Source organism: Furipterus horrens, unplaced genomic scaffold (genome assembly GCF_987537825.1).
Source record: "Furipterus horrens unplaced genomic scaffold, mFurHor1.1.pri manual_scaffold_5, whole genome shotgun sequence".
Lineage (NCBI taxonomy): Eukaryota > Metazoa > Chordata > Mammalia > Chiroptera > Furipteridae > Furipterus > Furipterus horrens.
Genome location: NW_028327175.1, coordinates 158988980 through 159013585, shown reverse-complemented (window position 1 = coordinate 159013585; position 24606 = coordinate 158988980). Strand labels below are relative to the sequence as shown.

Genomic DNA, 24606 nt, shown 5'->3' with positions numbered 1-24606 from the left:
ATTGTACTGGGTTTATGTAAGAAAATGTCTTAGGAAATACCCTCTGAAGTATGATTTAGGGGAGAAGTGCATAAAGTATGCAACTAGCTCACAAATAATCCAGAAAAAATATTAAAAATCAGTAATAACTCACTGACTGACAGCATGCCACTATCAGCCTTAATTTGGTATTAAAAAAAAATCAGTGATAATATATTTATGTTAATGTGTGCCTATGTGTATTCAGTACACACGTAATAAACTATTAACAATTATGTAATCTAGGTAAAGGGCATGTAAGAGATCATTAAAGTATTCTGGATATTTTCTGTAAACAATTAAAAAAGGCTAGTTATACATTGGGTAAATAGAATTATTGTATTCTTGAGAAGAATAAATAAGACAACCTATGTTTATCTTTTAGAGCACTGTCTTCATATAAGAAGTAATTTTTATACTGTATCTGCATAACAAAATAACTAGATATTAATGCCCTATATGGGTGGCTCAGCTGATTGGGATAAAACAAGGTGTATCCCTTACACCAAAAGGTTGGGGGTTGGATCCCTGGTGGGGTGTGATTAGCAGTTAACCAGTTGATGTTTCTCTCTAACATCTTTCCTCTCTTCTTCTCCCCCACCCCCTTCAATTCAATAAACATATCCTTGGGTGAGGACTTTAAAAAAATCACATTGGTGCTTTCCCAGTATTAAAAAAAAAAAAAAAAGGTATACAGGTCCTGACTGGGTAGCTCAATTGGTTAGAATCATCTCCATACACCAAGGTTTAGAATTCAATCCCTGATTAGGGCACATACAAGAATCAACCAATGAATGTATAAATAATTAGAAAAACAATCAACATTTCTCTCTCCCCTCCTCTCTCTCTAAAATCAATTAAAAAAAAAAAAGATGTACACATATTGTTGTCATTGAAAAGGTAAGAAAAATATAATGGAATTAAAATATTATAAGTATAAATTAATGTTCTAGTATGTATACAAATTAATCTTCTGTGGGGATTAGAGGAAATAATATATATTTTTGTAATATTTTGTATAATGATATTTCTTTTTTTAAAAGAGAGACATCTTTGAGGAAAACTACATAAATCACTCTTGAAGGACGTACCAGTAAACTTGAATGAACGAAAAGAAAAACCACATTATGGGTTAGGAAGTTTCAATAGCATAAAGATGTTCATTTATTAGAATTTAATGCAATCCCATGAGAAATATCCTTAGATTTATGTTAAAACTACACAATTTATTATAAAGTTTATTTGGAAGCACAAAGAAAAAACTTAAGAAAGAAAGCATTGAAAAAGAGTAAGAATGGTGAGCTAACCCTACCAAATATTAAAATATAGTATAAAGTCTCTATAATTTAAGAAACGTGGTACTCAGTATCTGAAAAGGCAGGACAAGGATACAGAATGAGAAAAGTAGTACTCTTTAGAAAGCAGTCTTGGGATAAATGAAAAAAAGGATGGAAATTAATCTCCTCTTCCTACCATTGAGTAGCATAAATTTTAAATATATGAATGATCTGTGTTTTAAAGTATTTATGATTTCAATGTTTTAAAAGAAAACATGGGTGAATTACTCTATAACTTGAGAGATAAAAAATGTCAAGTACGATCCAAAATTGAGACACAAATAAAGACAGATTTAAAAAAGAAAACTTTTGCAAAAGATGACACTACAAAAGTAAAAAGGACAATTAGTAAAGTGTTAAAAAGCATTCACTAACACAAAGGGTTTATAGTTCCAATATATTTCTATACGGTGGACAAACCTTAGAAATATGGGCTGAAATAATTGTCAGATGGTTGACGAAAAAAACAAACAAAAAGAATGGCAAATAGCTCTTAACAAGATGAAAAGATTCTTCCACTCATAATACAAAAAATGCAAAATCAAATGTCAACTGATGTAATTTATTACCTATTTAAATGGGCAAAAACTCAAGCCTGACAACATATTCATGGGCAAAACCATAGGAAAACAGATACCCTCTGACATGACTAGAGGAAAGGCAAAGCAGTACAATTCCCTGTGGAGGCTTTCTCTTTATGAAAAAATTGCTCTCCTCCAGATTCTTGGGGTGAGTGGGATAAGACAGCAAAGAAGAAAGCAATAAAAGAATAATGAAGACTATCCTAAAATGGTCTTAGCTCACTATGAAATCACGTCTCTCTTTAAAGAAATGATCCCTTCTTTTTAGTTGCACAATATCTGAAATCTGCCCTGGCGAAATCTACCCTGGCTGGTGTGGCTCAGTGGACTGAGTGCTGGCCTGCATACCAAAGGGTCACTGGTTCAATTCCCAGTCTGGGCACATGCTTGGGTTGCAGCCCAGGTCCCCAGTTGGGGGCGCGCAAGAGGCAACCACACAGTGATGCTTCCTCTTTCTCCCTCTGTTCCCCTCTCTCTATAAATAAATAAATAAATAAAATCTTTTAAAAGTATATCTAAAACCTTGTTCTCCCATATATATAGTTGGTAACTAATTAACAATTTAACATTATGACTAGAGGTCTGAATGTCAAAACAGTACAAAACAGATAGGATTACTTTTCATTGAGAGTGCATCTTCGGTCTGTGGGATGACCATTGTATGACTTTAGGTTTTCGGTAAGCTCCGTATACAATCTGTCTGCCATGGGAAGAGGAATGCCATCCCATACCATGATGAGCACCACCATCACGGCTGTGGGACAGTGGTGGCCTGTCCGCTGCCGAACCAAACAGAGAACTTTCTCTTCATCGCTGCTTCTTCTTAAAACCTGCAGAAGCAGAATGCATGCATTTATGGAAAACAGGAAACCTAAAGTCAAATACAATGTGTATTGTTTTTAAAGTGCTGTAATACTGCCTTTAATTTTTTGAAATTACTATTTCTCAAAGGGTTGAAGCCTATAGGACCCTCAGTTAGCTTCCTCCACACAACGCATCACAGAGCATCCCAGGTTACTTGACTAACAAACAACAGGCAGAACAATAATCTGTGGTATGTGGTTATTGTTTGTAAAAGCAGGCCAGAGCAGTCTGTGTTTATTGCACTGTTGATACAGTTTTGCAAAAGAGGTAACAGAGGATCCTGTGGAAAAGAGCCTAACTAATTAACTGCTTTTACACAAATGTCACAACAGGACAAATCTAGCTAACTGAAAATATCCAAGGACTCCCACCATTAAAAATAAACTTGAGCAATCAAATTTAGCATCTGAGGAAAGTTACGGATCTTTTCCTTGAGCGAATGGTTTACTAAATAGAATAATTAATATGTAAAGCAATGTCCCTGTGATTCCCTTCCATGCCATCACCAGGATTTATCATACCCATTTTATCATAAGATTAAAGAACATGGTGAATGTGAAACACAACAATCAATTTTGAGTATTTATCCATTTAACATAGGGCGCTGAAAAGGCTTTAAAAGTATTTAAAATACTGCTCCGTGGTCCTAGTGTTATAAAAAAATTACATAAATAATCCACCTCTCTTTAAAACTCCCTCCATGTATTACAGATTTACAAGGAAGAAACTGACCACATTAATCAGTACGTAATCAGTAACTGTTTCTGCCCACTCCTGTAACCAAAATGGAGCAACCAATAGCAGTATATTCCACTTTTTTTGCTATAGTAATATTACATAAACTTGAGATGAAACTTCTTAAGTTGTTAGTTACCCAATATCACTTTCTTCTGTCACTCCAGATGGTTTACAATCATTGCTACCAAGGCATCCCTTGAGTAGAGTTGGTTTTAGGACCTTCCCCCTAAACACAATTATTTACATTAAAATTTTTTCTATAATTATATGTTCTTTACAGGCAAATAAGAATACATTTGCTTTCAAAAAAGCTTAAATACAGAATGCTATATATTGTATCAAACAAAATCATACCAGATAATTTTCAAATTGTCAAGACTATAACAAAGTTATAACGATCCATTCTTTGTATAGTATATGCTAAAATGCTATTTATTCATGGTATTTGTGTTTTTTCCACAATATTTTTCAAATTTCCTTCACAGAACAATAGAAACTTAAGCATATGAATATCTAAATTTAGATCTAGGTTCAATAAATTGCTTAAGTACTACTATGACATGGATATTCCTGTCTCCTCAAAATTCACACCTTAAGTCCTAAATTCCAATGTGATTGTAAATATTACAAGGTGGGTCCTTTAGGATGTGATTGGGTCATAGGTGGAAAGCTTTCATGAGATTAGTGTTCTTATAAAAAGGGACCCCACAGAGCTTCCTAGCCACTTCAACCACGTGAAGACACAAAGAGAAGAGAGCCCTCACCAACTGTGCTGGCACCCTGATCTCAGACCTCCAAACCCCAGAACCGTGACGAATACATTTTTGTTGTTTATAAGTCACCCATTTTGGTGTTCTTTGCATAGCAGTCTGAAATGAATAGAAGGCCTGTAAAAGACCTCTGAAATTCTGGATAATGTGGCTCAGTGGATTGAGCACAGGGCTGCGAATCAAAAGGTTGCCGGTTTGATTTCCAGTCAGAGTGCATGCCTGGGTTGTGGGCCAGGTTTCCACTGCGGGCATGCAAGAGGCAACCAATTAATAGGTGTTTCCCTTGCTTATTGATGTTTCTCTCATCCTTTCCCTTCTCTCTAAGAAATATAATTGATCTTAAAAAAAAAAAAAAAAACTCCAAAAACTAAATATATTACTGAAAGACATTAAAGACTAAATAAATGGAGAGATACCATGTTCATGGAACAGTTGTTATTATAATGATGTCAATTTTCCCCAAAGCAACTTCTAAATTTGATGCAATCTCAGTCAAAATCCTATCAGTTTGCTTTGGTGGGTGATAACTGACAAACCTGTTTATATAAAAATGCAGAGGACTGAAGATGGCAGTATAGGTAAACACAGCACACCTCTTGCACAACCATGTCAAAATACAGCTAAAATATAGAACAATCCATTCAGAACCATCAAAAATCAAGTTGAATGAAAATCTGAAAACCATGGAATTAAAGAAACCACATCCATCGCGACTCTTAGGAGGGGCAGATGTGAAACAGGCTGGTCCCACATCCATGTGTGGTGAGTAAAATTTAAGAGGGATATCTCAGGAGCCAGGAGTTCCAGCCCCACACCAGGGCCATGAACCCAGGATTCCAGTGCTAGGAAGCTAAGTCCCCATAACTTCTGGCTGCAAAAACCAGGAGACTGAGTCGGAGGAAGAAACTCCTGGAGCCCCAAGTAGTTCCTCTTAAAGAACCCACTCACGGACTTAGACTCACTCCCTCTGAACACTAGCACCAAGGTAGCAGCTTGAAGGGCACCAGAGGCATACAGGGATTGGTAAAAAATATTCAAAGTCTTAAAAAGCAGGGACCTACAGCTGAGATTGCTCTACCCAGCAAAGCTATCCTTTACAATTGAAGGGCAGATAAAGAGCTTCCCAGACAAGAAAAAACTAAAGGAGCTCATTATCCCCCAACAATTATGATATGAAATGCTAAAGGGACTTAATTTAAGAAAAAGAAGAATATCAAAACTAAGAATAAGAAAATGTCAATAACTACATATTTATCAACAACTGAATCTAAAAAACAAAGAAAACAAGAAAAACAGAGACAGAATCATGGACACAGAGAGCATTTTGATGGTTTCCAGATAGAAGGCAGTATGAGGCAATGGGTGAAGAGGTGAGGGGATTAAGAAGTACAATAGGTAGTTATAGAACAGCCATGGGGATGTAAATAAAATACAGTATAGGAAATGGAGTAAACAAAGAACTTATACTGATGACCTATGAACATGAATACTGGTGGGGGGTACTGGGTGGAGGTGGGCAAAGGGGTAAAAATTGGGACAACTGTAATAGCATAATCATTAAAATATAACTTAAAAAAAAAACTTGCATCTATTAATTTCACTCTGTTAAATTATTTGAATAACAGAGTCCTGGGTAGATACTGTGATATCTAATCTTATCTCCCTTCTATTAATTTCTAGAGACATAGACAGCAAAAGCAATTATCAGGGGAAAAAATACTGCTTCAACTAAATTTGCGGAGAGAAATAAAGACCTTATGCTCTCAATTTTGAAAAGTAGCTGATAATTAACAAAGTTTCAAAAGAGGCTACTTTGCGCTCCAATTTGAAAAGAAGCAGAAAATCTCTTGTAGAGAAGTCTTTTATTCCACACAGAAGAGAACTTTTAAAATTCTTGGTTAATAAATTGTTCCACAGGCATGAAATAACACAATCAGGTTTTGAGTTCCAATAAACCCTGCAATGAGATACTCACATAAGTATCAAATACACAAAAAGAAAAGCCCAAGAACCCACCAGTGTTAGCAAATGACACCTTTTTTCTAAATTGATCCAACTGAGAAAGAAAATGTAACTGACTATCTAAACCTTGTTTACTAAATGACAACTCTTCATGTCACTTAGGCCTTTCATGACAATTTATTTCATTGTAAAGTTTGAATTTTAAAACTGTGATGAATGACAAATAAATGTAAAGAGGTGATCCTGGATTGGATTCTGAGTCAGGACAAAAATTTGTTATCTTTTCCCATAAAAAATATTATGGATATAAAAATCTAAAGATTATATAACAATATTGTATCAGCAGTGATAATTGTCTTGAGGTTATGTAAGGCAATGTCCTTGTTTTTATGAAAACACACCAACATATTTAGGGGTAGAGGGCAACAAGTTTACAAATTACTATTAGAGTATTCAGAAAAAACAGAGGAGAGCCTTGGCTGGGTAGCTCACTTGGTTAGAGCATTTTCCCCATATGCCAAGATTGCTGGTTTGATCCTTGGTCAGAGCACATACAAGAATCAACGAATGAATGCATAAATAAGTGGAACAACAAATCAACGTTTCTCTCTCTCAAATCAATAAATTAGCCCTGCCTGGTATGGTTCAGTGGGTTAGGCATCGTCTCACATATAGAAAGGTCGCCAGTTTGATTCCCGGACAGGGACACACCGGGTTTGGGGCCTGGTTCCCCATTAGGGGAGTGTGAGAGGCAACTTATTGATCTTTCTCTCTCACACTGATATTTCCATCTCTTTCTCCCTCTCTTCCCCTCTCTCTAAAAATAAATAAAATCTTATTAAAAAATAAAATACAATAAATAAAATTTAAAAAACGAAAATATAAAGGAGAAAGAGCAAGAGAGAAAGCAGGATGGAGAAAGATAAAGCAAAGTAAATGTAAAAGTTATATTTGGAAAATGTTAGTGAAGAGTATCAGAAATTCTCTGTATATTCTTGCAACTTTTTAGTAAATCTGAAATTACTTCAAATAATATGTTAAGAAAACATTTCTGTGGTGCTGGCCAAAGTTTCAAGACATTGTATATTTTATGCTCAATACAAGCTTGGGTCTCAAATGGTTACGGCCCTCAGTAATGAAAGGCTCCAGGACAGTCACTGACAGGAGGGGTCATATGCAACACAAGAGGCAAACTACAGACGGATCTCTGGACAGAAAGTACCAACTCCTGTGATTTGAAAAACAGGCCTCTGTCAGAAAAGATGCAAGAAGAGCATAACCTGAGGATGAACAATGGGGGAATTTTTGTAAAGGAAAAAAAATTTTTTTCAGTTAAAGTCAACCTGTGGAATATTTGATGTATATGAAGGTTGAGACAACATCCTAAGTCAATTAATGTGAATTAGTAAGTATGTGAACTTAGATATAGCAATTAGCAGCTTCGTTCAAAATACTGTCTATACTGTATTAGGAAGACGGCATTTTGTCTAATTATGATATGTTGAGAATTATTTGTAATCACCTGCGAAGCTGATTAATAGTGTAAGTGAATGATACAGACACGAAATTGAATGTATATTATCATTTGCACTAATGGGAAAATATTAGGAATGCAATTTTCTATTGTAATATTGTTGGGGGGGAATACATTAGCCACCCCCCCCTTCCACAGTGTCGTTTTCCAGTTTCAATGACCTGGGGTCAACTGCAGTCTATAATATAAAATGGAAAATTCCAGAAATAAACAATTCATAAGTTTTAAATTACATACCACTTTGAGAAGCATGATGAAGTCTCAGGCTCTCCTGCTTAATCCAGCCTGGTTTGTGTCTGTGCAACATATTCAGGATGTTAATGCTCCCCACCCACCAAGCCACTTGGTAGCTATCCCAGCCATTGCAATGCCCGTATTGAAATAACTTTATTTTACTTATTAATGGCCCCCAAAAGCAACAATAGTTTGGCTAGCAATTCAGATATGCTAAAGAGAATCCCTAAAGTGCTCCCCTTAAGTAAAAAAGGTATGCACAGTATATATAGAGAAAAACACAGTATAAATGGGATTCGGTACTGTATGAGGTTTCAGGTATCCACTGAGGAGGTCTTGGACCACATCCCTCATGGATAAGAGGGAACCGTTGTTTTAGACAGTTGTAAGGGTTTTGGATGAATAAGGGTGCAAAGGAAAGCCAGAGTCTATATGAAGAGAATGGGAAGGCTTCGTGGAGGAGACTCTTCTCAAAGGACTAAAAAGAGTTTACCATAAAAGATTAAAAAAAAAAGAAAAGATAATATAAATGTAATTCTAAAATGTTTGGAAAACAAGTCCCATGAGGCAAGCATATTATTTAAGGAAGAATTCTACCCATTGTACTGTTACCGTACGGCTTCTATAATTATAAACCTTCTCTTTAAAAATTATTATATATAGCTGGTTCTAATACTGGAATCTCTGACATAAAAATAATGCTTGCCTAGTGTTCAAGCTAAAGCTCAAGGGTCAACAGCACTCCAGAGCTGTTTCTGGACCCTCAGTTCCCTTAGTTTCCTCTCTGCTTCCCTTACATGCCACTCTCTAGCAGTTACGTCAGATTTCATAGTGACTATATAGTACATTGGTGACTGCTTAATGCGTAGTGATGAACAAGTTCACCTAAGAAGGCATATTATAGACTGGTTGACTGAAAAAATGAAGGAGTGATTAGAGAAAGCTGTGTTACTACAGATAAGCAAATACATATTTTATTTCAATATTTTTAACTGCTGAAGGAAGATTATAAGAAACCTCAATTTTCTTTGGCAGTTAAGGTATTTGGTGACCCTTGGGATAGCACTTTCTGAGAGGGGGTGGAAATAAAAGACTAGAAAAAAATTTCCTAGCATTTCTATGACAGAGTCCCCTTATCCTGGGTTATAAATTATTGTGCTTCAGCAGCCTATATATGAGTGACCCTGAAAAGTATACTCTAAATTGGTCTGGAGGGGGCAATTTAAATTCCCCATGGGAGCTCCTGAGGCAGGTTTAGACCACGATCAACTCCATCCTTTGTGTGTGTGGTGGTGGCGGGGAGATGATTTATTTCTTGATCTGGGTGGTGGTTACGTGGATGTGTTCTCTTTGTAAAGCTTCACTGGACTGAACATTTATGACTTGTGTACTTTTCTTTGTGTATATTATGGTTGAATAAAAAATTTCCTTAAAAATGAACTAAGTAAGTAAGTAAGCTAACATAAAAGTAGTTCTAATGGTGCATCAACAGACGACAGGCTTAAGTGAAGAAAAATGCTATGACAGAAACAGGCAGTGAAGATATTAAGTCAATTTAACATCAGCTGACAATCAATTTCTTGGCTTTTGTCTACTTTTCATCAAAGAAGCATAAAGTGGTTTTCTCACACCAGCAAGATACCACATCCACCAAACCAACAAGTAAACCAGGACATCAGCTACTCCTGTTACTACACTGACATGGTAATATACACAGAGGTGCCAAACTCAGGCACAGAAAAAAGCAGCCCCATGGTACAGGTAAAGACAACCAAGTCAGCTATTAGGTAGAACCTTCGGCAAAGGAAACAAAGGTCTTTGAAGATTGTATTGTATAAATCCAGGCAGGATGGTTTGAAACTCTTTGGATACTTAGGCTTCGTTTACACCTCACCCCAAAACTCTGATCCAACATCTGACCAGAGTAGGCTAAAACATATTCATCTGTATATAATCCTCCAGAGAGGACCCATCATCTGGTGCCTGGTGTGACTGGCTCAGGCATAGGGGCCATCAGGGCAGCCTGTTTGAATTCTCCTTCTTATTCCTGCCATTGTTCCAAAGGCTCCACTGGAGAGAGGAGAGTTAATAGATCATAATGCATCCAAGAAACTGTATCATCCTTTCCACCAAAATCTGAATAACAAGATTACTAGTCCCTGACAAATATAAGAAAGATTTCAAGAAAAAGAATCAAACAGTGTTAAGGGTAAAGGCAAAACAACATGAGAATGGCTCAAAAAGTTGTGCTGCCCAGTCAGAATTTGCTATTAGGCATTTTGTGTGTGACCATTTAAAGAGAAGCAAGCTCTGGCAGGGTAGCTCAGTTTGTTAGAGCGTCATCCAGACATGCCAAGGTTGCAGATTCGATCGCTGGTCAGGACACATACAAGAATCAACCAATGAATGAATAAACAAGTGGTAAAACAAATCTCTCTCTCCACAACCCCCACTTCCTCTCTCTTTCAAGTCAATAAATAAAAAATAAATATAAGTATAAAAAGAAATAATAAACCTGTCCTTTAAGAAAAAAAAAGAGAAGTGTAGCACAATAAAAATAAAAAAGAATTCAACTACTATTAACAGAGTCTGCAGAGAGGAAAAACGTACATTAAAAAAAAAAATCACATAATGTTTGATTTAAGTTAGGTTAATATTAAGTACATAGCAAATGTACACTATGCAAGATGAAAATGTGGGGCATTGCAATCCACTAGTCGAATGTTTATTAGATTCCTTAGTTTAAAATAATTGATCTTCATTTCCCCTCACCCCGTTTTTACTTGATTCCTACATAAAGCATCCATATGTAAGACTTAATTGCCTTGGTGTTGTTCAAAATAATCTACTTATAAAGTCCTAAAAACTATGTATACTATTGAGAAACCTAATTCTTTCATGCTTTTTCATTTCACTCCTATCCAAAGTTCAAGTTTGGGGTGAACAACTTTAGCAGACTATTAGTTCTATCACAAAACATTACCCATGCTTCAGAAAAAAGCTAATAATGAATACCACAGCACCATTTCAAGATACCAATTCAAATTTAAAATATTTTAAAATATTCTCACTTAAGTTCCATGTTCTTTCAGTCAACAAAAACATTAAGTATTGTCTATGCTGGGCATTACTCTAGGTACTAACAATGAACAATATGAGTATTTTAAATGATATAACTTGGAAATTCTGCACAAAGTGAATTTTGATTAACATTATGATTTTTCTAACATATATAATCATTTGAGACCAATTTCATTCTTTTTCACAGACATACAGAATCAATTCTTGGTTTTGTTATTACAATTATACTTTTGAATTGTCATTAGTAGATACCAAAGTGTTCAATAAGTTGCTTAGCACCTGTGCTTTATTTTATTCCTTATCACTGGATTGTTTCTGTATTTGTGACAACTGCGAGATATATATAACACTATATATCAAAATATTCCATTTAATCTGAATATTGCAAAAGGGAAAATAATAAAGTAATTTTGCTACAGTTGCTACATGGAAAATGCTAAATACTCTCTTTGTACCTAAGAACCCTTGAAGAAGAGTTGAACCAAAAGAGGAATTTAACAGAGAAAGTTGTTACCGAACTCTTTATGCTGCAGACTTCATCCTTATTTTCATAAAAAAAATAGAAATGTAAACCAACTCTATTAGTGTAATTATTGTTATTACATTTGAGGAGGTTTGAAGGAAAGGAATAATCATCCAAAATCCCTAAACTTAATCCAGCTACCTTGCTCTTATTAATTTCCATTTCATGAGCTTTTCAGTTAGTATATTCTATAAAAAACAATGTTTATGTTTAATAGCATTATTTTATAAATGAAGACTCACAAATTCAATGATTTTGTCTTTAGAGGAGATATGGCTAAGGTAGATAGATTAGCTGTAGCAGGCATGAGATATGTTGAATAGGGCTAAGATAGATATGTTTTACTAAGCCAATGTAATATCCTTTACATGTTGATATTTAGTGAAGAAGACATATACAGCCAGTCTCCAAGGTGTCACCAATGATCTCCACCTGGTTTTTATGCCCTTGCACAGTCCCCTCCTACACTGAATAGGGCTTACTTATGTAACAACTTCCAAGGCTAACGTCACAAAAGACATTATGACTTCCTCCACGTTACCGTTTTATTTTCCCTTCTCCATGTTATCTTTTGACTGACTCCCTCTAGGGGAAGCCAGGCTGCCATGACATGAGAAAGCACTGTAAGAAGTCTTTTAAGAAAGTGAAACCTCTACCACACAACCATCAAGGCTCCTGCAAATGACATCCCAGGATCCCCAAATTTTCAAATAACTACAAATTCATGAGAGACCTTCCAGCAGCTTCCTACTAGGATACCCTCAGATTCCTGACCCATAAACTCTCTGTTTGCTGTGCAAAGCTACTAAATTTTGGAGTAACTTGGTCAACAGCAACAGATAACTAATACAGGTTTGATCAATTAACTCCTTAGAATGCTTTTTAAAAAACACAAATAAGTAGATAACACACCCTAATCAAAGTATGTCAAAGGTTTCATGTTTGTAAACTCAAACCCAGACTCCTCATGATGACCTATGAAACCATCCATGCTCTGCTTTCTACCTACCTTTTAACCCTCACCTGGTTCCATTCTCTACCTCCTCAACTTCATGACTCCTCTTAGATTACTAAAGAATGTACTCTCTTCCATGACCTTTGCACTGCTTTCTTTGCTCAGGAATGCTCTTTCCTACATTCTTGGAGGCATTCTTTGCATACTCAGCTCCTTTTTGTCACTCAGATCTCAGCTTAAATGTCCCCTTCCCAGAGCAGTCTTCCCTGATGATCCATTCATAATGAGAAAACCCTGGAAGGTTCCCACTAAAGAGAGGAACAAGATAGGGAGGCCATATTGAAAGCAATATAAAATATGAGTTAGTCTGGTAGACTAAGTGTATTAAATGAAAGAAATTAAAAGTATAAAATTTAGAAAGGAAAATAGATTACATGATTCTACATCTCAAATACACAAAAGAAATAAATTTGAAAACAGAAAATATGTAAACCCTGTGGGAATAAAACTTTAAAAGACCCTGAAGGACAAAAGACATTAGCAAATGGAAAGACATCATAGGTAGGACAGGAAGACTAAACATCAAAAAAATACAAATTCACCAAATTCTCTGCGTAGTATGATTCCAATAAAAATACCAACAGGGTTTTATTCTTGCACCAAGACAAGGTGATTATAAAGTCATGGAAAAATAAACAAGGCAACAATAGTCAAGAAATTTCTGAACATTTAAAAGGAAGAATTAGTTCTATCACATATGAAAACATATTATAAAACCTAAATAATTAGAGCAATTTGATGTTGATACAGGAGAGACATAACACGGATGTAAAAGAATAAAAAATCTTCTAATATAAACAAATATAAATCAGTAGGAACAAGATAACTGGGTAGTCAACTGAAAAAAAATTGCTATTAACAATCTGTGTACAAAAATGAATAAAATAGTTAATGTCTGAAAAAATAAAGCCATTAAAAACTACAAAAAGAAAATGGGAGAATTATTTATAAAGCAGAAGTGGTAAAGATATTTTAAAATTAAGACATAATATCCTAAAGTCATAGAAGATGAAAGAATTTTTCATCTTTTAAATTTCATTTAAATAACATGAATGTTAAAAACAATGACAAACTGAGGAAATATATTTGCAACATTTATCACAAACAGTCAATTTCCTAAAGGAGTTCCTATAAAATCAATAGAAGACTAATGGGGAGTCTATGTAGTATTTTACTTTAAAATATTTTCAACCAACTAGGTTACCTTTCCAAAATGAGTGAATACAATAAAATAAAGATCACTCTAGCTACTGTTTAGATGGACTCACCAAAACTCTCACTCATGGAGGTGGACTTGTATGAGTCAGTGTTTTGTGGAAATTGAGAGGGGTACTCAACTTTCATAGCTGAGTTGGAAACAGTGTGAAAATCAGAGCATAGCAAGACAAGAAGTTGACCCATAAAAATGAACAAATAATAGTTCACAGCCACCAACCCACAGCCCCATCCCAACCATTCACAAAAGTTTTAGGGGAAGTTTCAGACTTCCAGGGGAGCATTTTAGGACATTTTATTTCTTTCTTAAAAGCCAAAGTGACATCAGCAAACATGTGTGTTACCAGAGAATAATTTGAATGTTAGTCACCAAGCCTAGTCTCAAAATGTGTTTGTGATGGCTAATGTGACTCTAGGACAGTTTCTCCCCATCAGTGAAATGACCGGTAGAACTTAATATTTATCCACATTTGTTAACAAATTAAAGGCAGGCATTTTAGTTGGGACTTAATTCTAAAACCCCAAATAACAGGTTTTCAACAAGTTAAAAAAAATAAATCTCTCTCATGTTAAAGAAATCCAGATTTAAGAAGGCCTGGGGTTGGTGTGGCAGCTTCATTGGTATCATCAGGGACTCAGGCTTCTATCTTTCTCCCACAATCCTAGTACAAATTTGCCACTATCAAGTCAATTCGTGGTTCCAGGTGGCTGTTGGATCCCAAGCCATGAAATCCACGTTCTATAAATGTTGAGTGAAAGGAGGTACGCACACAAGTACATACTGTATGATTCTTGTTATATGGAGTGAATTTTTTTTTAATGTTCTTTATAGCAATACAGGTCAAAATAGTAGTTATCTTTATGTGGAGTTGTTGACTGGGATGCTAGAATGATTTATATCATTACCTGAACTCCTCGATGTGTACGCTTAAGATTTTTACACTTTATCAGATGTAAGATAACTAACTAAACAAGATATATCTCAGTTCCCTGAGCTTATCTGTATTTTACCAAGACTATGCTCTTCAAATAGATGGAAGCAACAAAGTATTCTAAAGCATGTGGTGTTCAGTGTGCAACTCTTGTGCTTGTAACTGCTATCACCTTTCAAAGGCTGAAAAATAACCAATAACAGTCTCCTAGAGTAGGTAAGGATGTGGCAAACATCTCACTTCGAAACACCTGGGCTCAAACCCTATCTCCATTTCGCATTTAATGTTTATCTCTGAAAGGAGTATAAAAATAATGGCTTTTACCTTTTCCACATTCGTAATAGTCTCTTTGTGAGGATTTATGAGGCAATATGTCATGTTCTTAACATAGTGCCTGATATGTAATATAAGGTAGTAGTTATTATTATTATTATTATTATTATTATTTATTTATTATTATTATCATAATCATCATTATCGACAAGTGAGAGCACAGGGGTCTTAAATGACTATATGGTCAAGAATTCCAAATAAATTGGTTAATATCCTTATGGATGTGAATATCCTACAGAGAATATACATTTGGCCATGAACAGTTTTTCGATTGAAAACCTCCTAAAGAAGCTGAATCCAGTTCTTACTATTTTTATAGCTCTACATTTTCACAAAACTTAAAGTAGTCATAGGAACGATTTTGGGAATATGTTGTAAAAAATCTGACTTTGTTTTCAATATTACATGATTTCCATTAAGGTGGCCTTCTGGATACCAAATTGGAAAGAATTTCAAAATATACTAACTTATAAAAGAAAGATAAAAATGTAGCATGCATAGATTAGTACCATTTATTTGTGTCATGTAATTATAAATGCATTGAATGATTTCTACAAGTACACAAGAAACTGATAAAAGTGGTGATGCTGGGGAGATGAAGATCATTGGTTGACAACTGGGAAGGGTTTTACACTTTCGTTCATTTAACATAAAAGGCCCAGGCTAAGATAGATAGTTTTCTTACGATTTCCTTGGGAATAATGGAAGTGGGTCTTTTTCTAGTCCATGTTTTCATGGGGAAAAAAATTGATTTACTTAATAAATAAATTAATTTTATAAATAATGTATTTATTAATAAAGTATTTATTTATTTTATATGTGGAACAATCCATTTTGAAAAATGTGTAAATACAAAATACTTACCCACTTAGCGATTGGGCATCCATGAGAGCTTTTCCCTTCTTTTCCGGTATACACTACTATTTCTATCCGTACTGCGCTTCCTTTTTGCCCATACCTGAGTACAAAACACATTGAAGAGGAAATAATTGCAAGACACACTTTTAACATTTTAATGTGCATAAGATACAGATTTACAGAAGTATAAAAATCAAACATTCTTTATAATTTACTTTTGTTAAAAATCTAGTTTTGTGTGGCAGATATTTTGTTATCCAGTTGTTTACTTCCCCTTAAAGATCACTCTTGTAAAATAGCTTGGCTCCCAGACAGACAAAAAGAATGTGTATGGTGTTGACTGAAGTAATTTGAACTATTTCTACCATTATTATGCAATAATATAAAAATGAATATTTCTGAATTTAAGAGACAGCCTTGCTTTATGAGTGTCTTATTGAGATGGCTCATGTGATAAGTGACTCAGCAGGGACACCAGGAAACTGTTCTTTTCCTGGGCCCTAAGAAACATCCAACTCATACTTCTGAAGGTTCTCCATTCACCTCATGCTTGTTCCCAGAGATGATTTCTCTGCATTGAGTCTGGTCCACAATAATGAATGATTTTAACAGGGAAGCATATTTCCTCACCTATTCTCCATGATTTCCCTGACAGCAGCAACACTTGGTCCTGCCCCAAGGTGTGTATAATATGGGCCTTTTTCTTTTTGTATAACTCGATCTGTGGAAGGAATAAGATTATTAGACCCAAAGTTTTACAGAACTGTGTAGGGGCAAGGAAGAGCTATTTTAACTTTTTTTTTTTTTTTCTTCTTCTTCTTTCAATTCAGAACAATGAATCTTGACAAGGTTTTGGTAAGCTTTAATAATTAAACTCTAGGGCAACAGGACCTGGAATTTAACTTGTTCTTGTTCCTTTCTACTCCTAACTAATTCATTCTTCCCCTGAAAATCAGAGAGGTGAAAATATTTTAAGATGTGGGTCATATATATTCTCTTCTCTTCTGCTTTAAAAAATCTATTAATTGTGGTGCAAAATTAAAATTTATCCAAGAGCAATATATTTTAAAAGCATGGCCTCAGAATCCTATTAATTGAGCCCAACAATTGCACTGCTAAGAATTTATTCTACTCTTCACTCACACAATTACGTATTTACAAGGCAAATGTACACAAGAATGTTTCTAATTACAAACAATGAAAATGTCAAAAGAAAAAGAGAGAGAGAGAGAAACACCCTTAACATCTGTCAGTAAGTGGTAAATAAATTAGGAGATGTTTATATAGTGGAAAACATCGAAGCTATTAAAACAATATTTACAAGCATTGAAAAAATCTAAAAAATTTGTAAACTTAAATTTCTTTTTCAATTATAGTTGATATTCACTATTATTTTGCATTAGTGTCAGGTGTACTAAAAAAAAAAATCTAAGAATTCTCAAGATAAAAAAGCAAATTGCAAAAGTAGTATGTTTTAAAAGATATATTTTGTAAAATTTAAAACAAAATTAAAATCAGTATGTTGCCCTGGCTGGTGTGCCTCAGTGGACTGAGCGCTAGCATCTGAACTGAAAGGTCGCAGGTTTGATTCTCAGTCACGGTACGTGCCTGGATTGCGGATCAGGTCCCCAGTTTGGGGTGTTATGAGAGGCAACCAATTGACATTTCTCTTGCACATGTTTCTCTCACTCTCTTTCTCCTCCCCTTTCCTTCTTTATAAAAATAAATGAATAAAATCTTTTTAAAAATCAATATAATGTTTATTCATATAGAAAAACTGTAAGAGGTTTTGTCTTTAGGGAGTGAGATTGTAAGATGTCTGCATTATATTTCTGTACCATTTGAATTTTTGTGAATGTGAATTAAATATAACTTAGAAAATAGTATTTTTTAACTTGGTCTCTCTTAGAACCATTTTTATCTAGAATCACTGTGGAATGAATTTCTGACCATGGTGTGCCCACCTATACCAAAGGTCATTATTGAACTATTTTGATTGGACATCAAATACAATTTGGGATTAAGTAAAGTAGCTTCTTAAGCAAGATATATTGAATAGATGTTAACCTAACTACTGGTGATCTAGAACTGTGGCTCTGAACCAGGGGTGATTGTTCCTGAGGGGGTATTTGACAATATTTTTGGTTGTGGGGTGTGTGTGTGTGTGTGTGTGTGTGTGTGTGTGTGTGTGTGTGTGTGTGTGTGTGTGTAGAAGCCAGGGGTGCCACTATATAGCCTGCAATGCATAAGGCAGTCTCACTACAATAAAGAATTATTCCATCTAAAATGCTAATAGTGGTAAATTTGACCTGATCTAGAGGTTAATTGTCTTTATTTTGCTAGAACATAATCTCTCCATGGAAATCCTTTACCCTTAGATGTAATGGTCCCAACTTGGGGTGATTTCTGAGTGAATCTGCGCTTTGTTCTTTTCTTTACGTTCCTATTCCTATAGAATGAGCACAATAACCTCACATGTAATGATTACAGAAAAACACATTAAGTGACAGTGTATGAAACAGTTCTGTTTCCACTGCAGATACTTAATAACTTTGAACGACTAGCTGCTTAACTCCTACACTGTGACAAGTTCCTATGTGTAAGGAAAGGGTCTTGGAACTAGACAATCATTCTACTGAAACTATATGCACACAGCATACAGTAATCAGACTGCCTCAGGTGTATAAATTTTAATGGCATTTTAAATTAGAGATTTTTGTTCCATTCATAATGATATTCAGAAAATTATTTTTACTTTTTTTCTTTAGATTTTTGAAGCAACAGATGGTTAAAGTTACATACACAGGCACTGGAGTTGGGATTGCCTATCTCTGAATTCCATCTTATTTGTTTACTACTGTAAAAACTTCTCTGTGACTCAGTTTCCTCATTTGTAAAACGGGAATAAGTCTTTTCTTTGTAAGGTTGTTGTGAATGTAAATCAAGGGTATCGCACTGTATCAGACTTGCAATAAAATATCTAGAATGGATGCCATTATCATTATTGTACTCTTCTGTCCTTAGTCCAAGAGCCTTTCATTCTCCCAGTTCATCCCTACACAGACAGCACTGTCACCCTTTCTCAACTGTGAGAACCTTCTCAGAGGAGCCTATCCTTAGTGCCTGGCACACATGGTAGGCTGTCAAAACTATGTGTTGAACGAAGAGTAGAAAAAGAAGAATTTATTTCAGAATATCTAGTGTACTTTGGATAATTGAAAACTACAAGTCATTATTACGCTTCACAATTTTTTTTTTCTACAGTGGTTAAAAAAAATCAGAATAATATACTCTATTTTTCCAAACAATCCTTTAACTACCCAATTTGGAATAAACTAGATGCTTCTAATAAAAAGCCTGAGTCTGTGATATGGGGCATATTTTAAGAAAAACTGTATTATTAAACCTATTTGGGTTCAAAACAGGTTAGTTTACAAATTTTGTCTTATCATTAAGTTGTACAAAAGCAGAAATAATGGGGCTTCAAGCAGCCTAACAAACTTTAATGACACAATCTCTTTAACCTCCTTACTTTCCAGCTATCTTCCAGGAAATAAACTTCTCATATTTGAGCACTTACATGAAGCCTGACCATAGGCACTGACTAATCAGTACAGGCTTCAAATTAAGCTTTCATATGTTTCAAATATTGAGCAAATTTCTCATAAAACCTGCCTGAAAATCTATACTCCATGAAGATTTTCTCTGAGCTTTTAAAACACTGATAAAACTTCTAATTGTTAGTTTCTAAATATTCTCTTTCAGTGTCTCGTAAGGCACAAAATATACAAACACATTAATTAGACATTGGTCCACAACACAGCTATTTGCACAAACCTATTTATTATTGTTGTTTGAAATAGGAAATCAATCTTTATTTAACAATTTAGTATTTTAAAACTCCAAAATATTTGCAAATTCTTCAACTAGCCAGAATTATAAAAATTTTAATATGTAGGCACACCCTTTATATTGCAGAGCATAAAAGCTCTAGGCATTGAAAAAGAAATAAACCAGTTCCAGTTTCTGGCTGGAGTATCAATTACACAGATGCTTTCTATGGTTCTTTGTTAAGCTGTACATATATTTTACATTCTCTGTATGCATGTACAGTAAAAAGATATTTCTTAAGCAAAAAGTTTACAGTTTAAAATTCTTTTGAATATAGAAAGAGTAAACTGTAATAAAGTATTAAGGGAATTCACTCTTATGGCAATAAACAACTGGAAAGACAGTTAGCCTTGAGAGAAATCAGCAAATTTTCCATTTGAGAAAGTTTCCCAACTATGAGTTGAATTTCCAATTTATCTGAATAGAATCAATAACGGTCCCACAGAAAAATGAATATAGAATTATGTAATCCATCTTAGCTAGAATATGAGTAGGGCAAAAATGCCATATGTAAGATATAAATCAAAACTTGATTCAGCCATGACTTAAGATAATTAACGCAGGTAATGAAGAAGCACAACACACCATACACATGCACTTACCAAGACAGTTGCAGGTTGGCAATTCAGAATCTTTCGTTGTGGATACCAGGTTTTTTGTAGGATTAGTAAAGAAGTTCATGGCATAATCATTAAAACTTTTCTGTGCATTGTCTACTGGGGAAAATTCTGATGCTCCAACACTGGATAAACAGACGTCCTCTTCACTTTTGGTAGAAACCACTGCCATTCCACCTGAACATACTACATTTACATTCCTGAGAATTTGTGCTGGGTCCAGTAAAGGGGTCACATGAGAGATCCCAGGCAATGCCGGCAGTCTCTGATGCATGAGTTGGTCTTTAGCATCCTGCTGGAACTGTGTTTGGTCATTGTCAGCCATCGCATTAGCACACTGATTAGTTGGAGAAGAGGGCTGGAGTAAAGGATGAGCTTTCTGATTGACATTCACTGTTGGCTGTACCTGAGAATGATAAGCTTTTTCTGTAAACGCCTGCCCATTGGATTCTGTTTGTAACTGGGATATAGAAAGAGAATCCCATGGATCAACCTTCATCGTTTTTTCCTGTTTTAATTCAGGATAATATCGCTCAAATTTTATCTGAGTGAGTGGAGGAAATAATTTTTTGTGTTCTAATGTTGAACTAGTTTGAGTCAGTGGTTTCCATACTTCAGTTGCAGGAGGAATTTTTCCCAACAGGATAGGAAAATCATGTGGACCAAATTGACCAAATCTTTGAAATTTAGATGCTATCCAAATGTCATGTAACTTACTATACTCAGATGACAGCTGTTCCTGCTTTTTCTGGTCATTTTCTTGACAACTTATGGCTGCAGGCTTCTTTTTCCGCCGGTCTCTTGATGGGGTAGATTTTGTCTTTTTCTGGGTTGTATTCTTTTGCTTTGTTAATGATGAGCTATGATTATTTTGCACACTGGAAGGTGGTTTTTGTTGTACTGTGCTCTTCTCCTGACTGTATTTTTGCTGTACATTACACTCAACAAGGTTTGTTGCTGGACTTTCAACACTTATTTCATCTGGTTTTGTGTAATTGTATTTAATTATCGATGCAAGTTGTGTTAACTGTGTTGCAACATCTTCCTCTATTTTGCTATGAACTGTATCTTGACATAATGGACCATTCTTTGAGTCCAACTTTTTACTGCTATCCAGTGACTGGTTGCAGTAACCCAATTTATTACTTGTTGGTGGCAACTGATGCAAATTCTTGGAACAACTATCAAGATTAATTCTACTTGGAGCAACATTTTTATTGGTGTCAGTTTTAGATGAATTTGAATTCGGTGTAAAAAGGGATATTGAATTTTTCACTTTTGAATATTCCTGTGACTTTGTGGATGCTTGGTTAGTGGCTGAACTGTTGTGTGACTTGGAAATGATATTTTGGCCATTGAACACCACTGTGTTGCATGAACTTTTCTTTTCCGAAGATGGACAGTGAAGAAGGTTTTGAGGCTCCCCTTGTAAATTTGGTTCTTGGAGGTCTTTTCTTGCAGAACAGAGGATTGCTTTACAGCTATTAAGCAAACTAGCTGTTTTCTGCTCTGTTTCTTCATCCTTCTCTGACTTTGATGGTGAGGAATTTTCTGAAGGAGCTTCTGAAAGCTGAGTCAAAGCTTCTATAGCAACTACTTGCTCTAGAGTTAATCTCCTGTCTTTCATTAGGGATAGAAGACTGGGTTGAACTGGAGATCCATGTTTTGGTTCTTTACTTGGTAAATTTTCTAAAGATTTTGGTTGATCACTTTCATTGGGCGTACTGGTATGACTATTTAAGTTGAAGTTCGCAGGATCTGGAAAAGTCTTGCAGTTTGAAGCCGGCTTCTGGAAGACTGAAACATTACTTCTCCCCTTCAGATGATCATACCTTGCATTAGTAGCAATGGAGCTCATGGCATTGTTATGGTTTGCAGCGTCTTTCAGGAGTTTATGGGAACTGTTTTCAAATGCCTTGCCAAATTCTTCAATGTTGAATTTTTTAAAAGACACACTTGTTTCAGTTGGTAAATAGTATACATTTTTAATGCCGTTTTTTACAGTTTGTGCAAACAATTTTTGAGGTTCAAGGAGATCAGTAAGTAGGACTTTTTTCTTGTCATCTTCAGAGTTTTTCCATTTTTCAGCTTCTGTCACAGTTGTCTTAACCTCTCCTTTGACTTGATCAGTTAAATGTGATTTCTTGTCCTGTGTCCACTTCTCTACTTCAATACCTGTCATACTTTCTTCATTTTTAGTTACATTTTCAGGGGGATGTGGGTTCAATTCCAATCTTTTTTCTTCCCCATGACCACATCTACTGAATTCCATGGATTCTGACTTGAGGCCATTTACTGGTTTGTTGTTAAAATCTGCCTGTAAAACAAACACAGAAAATATTCATATTATCCCTTTAAATATCTGAATAAGAGCCATAGGGATTTTACAATTTAACAGAAACTAAATGTCAAGCCCTAGAGAAAATATCACTTTTACATGTCCAGAGAAGTCATAAAATACCAATAAGAGGTGTATAGAGAGAAAGAAAAAAAAACGTAGAAACTGTAATAATTGCATGACTGTTAGTTAATAACTTGGTATACTTTGCATTTTTTCCAAGTAAATTTTAAAGATAATTTTAAGTTGGTACCATTCAGTTAGTAATATTCATTATTTTAATGCAAAGTGTACCGAAGTAGAAGATATACAAAGAAAATGTACAAATCATAAGTACATAGCTTGTTGAATTTTCACAAAATGAACACCTATGTGCCTAGATTCCAACCAAGAAAATTCCATCCAGTCATCACCCCACCACAAAAAGGAAACCATTGCTTTGACATCTATATTGGTTTCTTTTGCTTTTTTTAAACTTGATATAACCAAGTTCCTTTCACTGAAAATTATATTTGTGAGATTCAACAATGTTGTTAAGTATACTTGTAAAATTCATTAATTCTTATTGCTATATAGTAATTCACTGAATATACTACAGTGTATTTATTCTACTGCAGATGGAGATTTAAGTTATTTCTAGTTTTTGGTTATTATAAGTATACGCCTATACTATTTTTTAAGATTTTATTTACTTATTTTTAAAGAGCGGGGAAGGGAGGGAGAGAAACATCAATGTAAGAGAGAAACACCCATCAATTGCCTCTTGCTCTCTCCCAACCGGCATGTGCCATGACTAGGAATTGAACCTGTGACCTCTCACTTTGTGGGATGATGCCCAACCCACTGAGCCACACCAGTCAGAGCATGCCTATACTTTTATTACTGCTGTCTTTCGGTGAACATATATACATATACACTGAGTGGAGTGAAAATGTTAGTTCATAGTGTGTAAATATGTCTTTACATCTTCAGTTTTAGTAAGTAGGGCAAAAAAATTTCTGAAGTGGTTATCCATACACACTCCCACCAGTAATCATGAATGCTCCAATGGTACTACATTATTATTAACAACTAGTATTTTCTGCCTTTTCATTTTGGTCATTCTGGCAAGTTGGTAACCATATAATCCCCTTAAAAATTTTTAGATCAAATTCACATAAAATAAAATTCAATGTTACCATTTAAAATTGTACACTTAATTGGTTTTTAGTATATTCACATTGTTGTGCAAAACCCATATCTGTATAATTCCAGAACATTTTCATCATCCTAAGAGAAACCATGTACCCATTAAAGCAACCACTCTCTTCTTTTCCTTTATCCCCATTTTTTAAAACCTTGAAACAGCACAACCAAAATTATACAAGAATTGAGACAGTAAGGGCATTTCTATTGATGTCAGGAGCAAAAGGAGGATAACTTCTATACTATTAACATTTAAACATGGCACTGGATGTTCTAATCAATGCCAAGGAGAGAAAAATATAAATATCAAAAATTAGTAGAATTCTTGTTGAATGAAGGTGATTTAACTAACTCCACAGAAAAACCAAGAGTATTCACTAAGAGAATGTATCAGAATTCAGAAGGGCAATACTTATTTTCAGAATATAATATATGTAAGCATTACCCAATTGTGTAATATGACATTAAACAATCTAATTTCTTGATCAGGGTACAGGTTACACAGTTGTTCAGTTTATCAAAATTCATCCAAATATACAATTATCATATACACATTTTTATGTATGTATATTACATTTAA

At 34.8% G+C, this 24606-nt stretch overlaps 1 protein-coding gene across 1 annotated transcript in view; it reads right to left on the bottom strand.

Moving 5' to 3' along the window:
* Nucleotides 1-24606, bottom strand: part of TET1 (tet methylcytosine dioxygenase 1) — a 117391-nt gene that overhangs the window by 19117 nt on the left and 73668 nt on the right. Inside the window, exons 3-6 of the mRNA XM_090278112.1 lie at nucleotides 20489-22820; nucleotides 16626-16716; nucleotides 16002-16095; nucleotides 2555-2766 (exon numbers count right to left, since the gene is read on the bottom strand). Coding sequence (XP_090134238.1) covers nucleotides 2555-2766; nucleotides 16002-16095; nucleotides 16626-16716; nucleotides 20489-22820 — 2729 coding nt within the window. The remainder of the gene's footprint in view (nucleotides 1-2554; nucleotides 2767-16001; nucleotides 16096-16625; nucleotides 16717-20488; nucleotides 22821-24606) is intronic.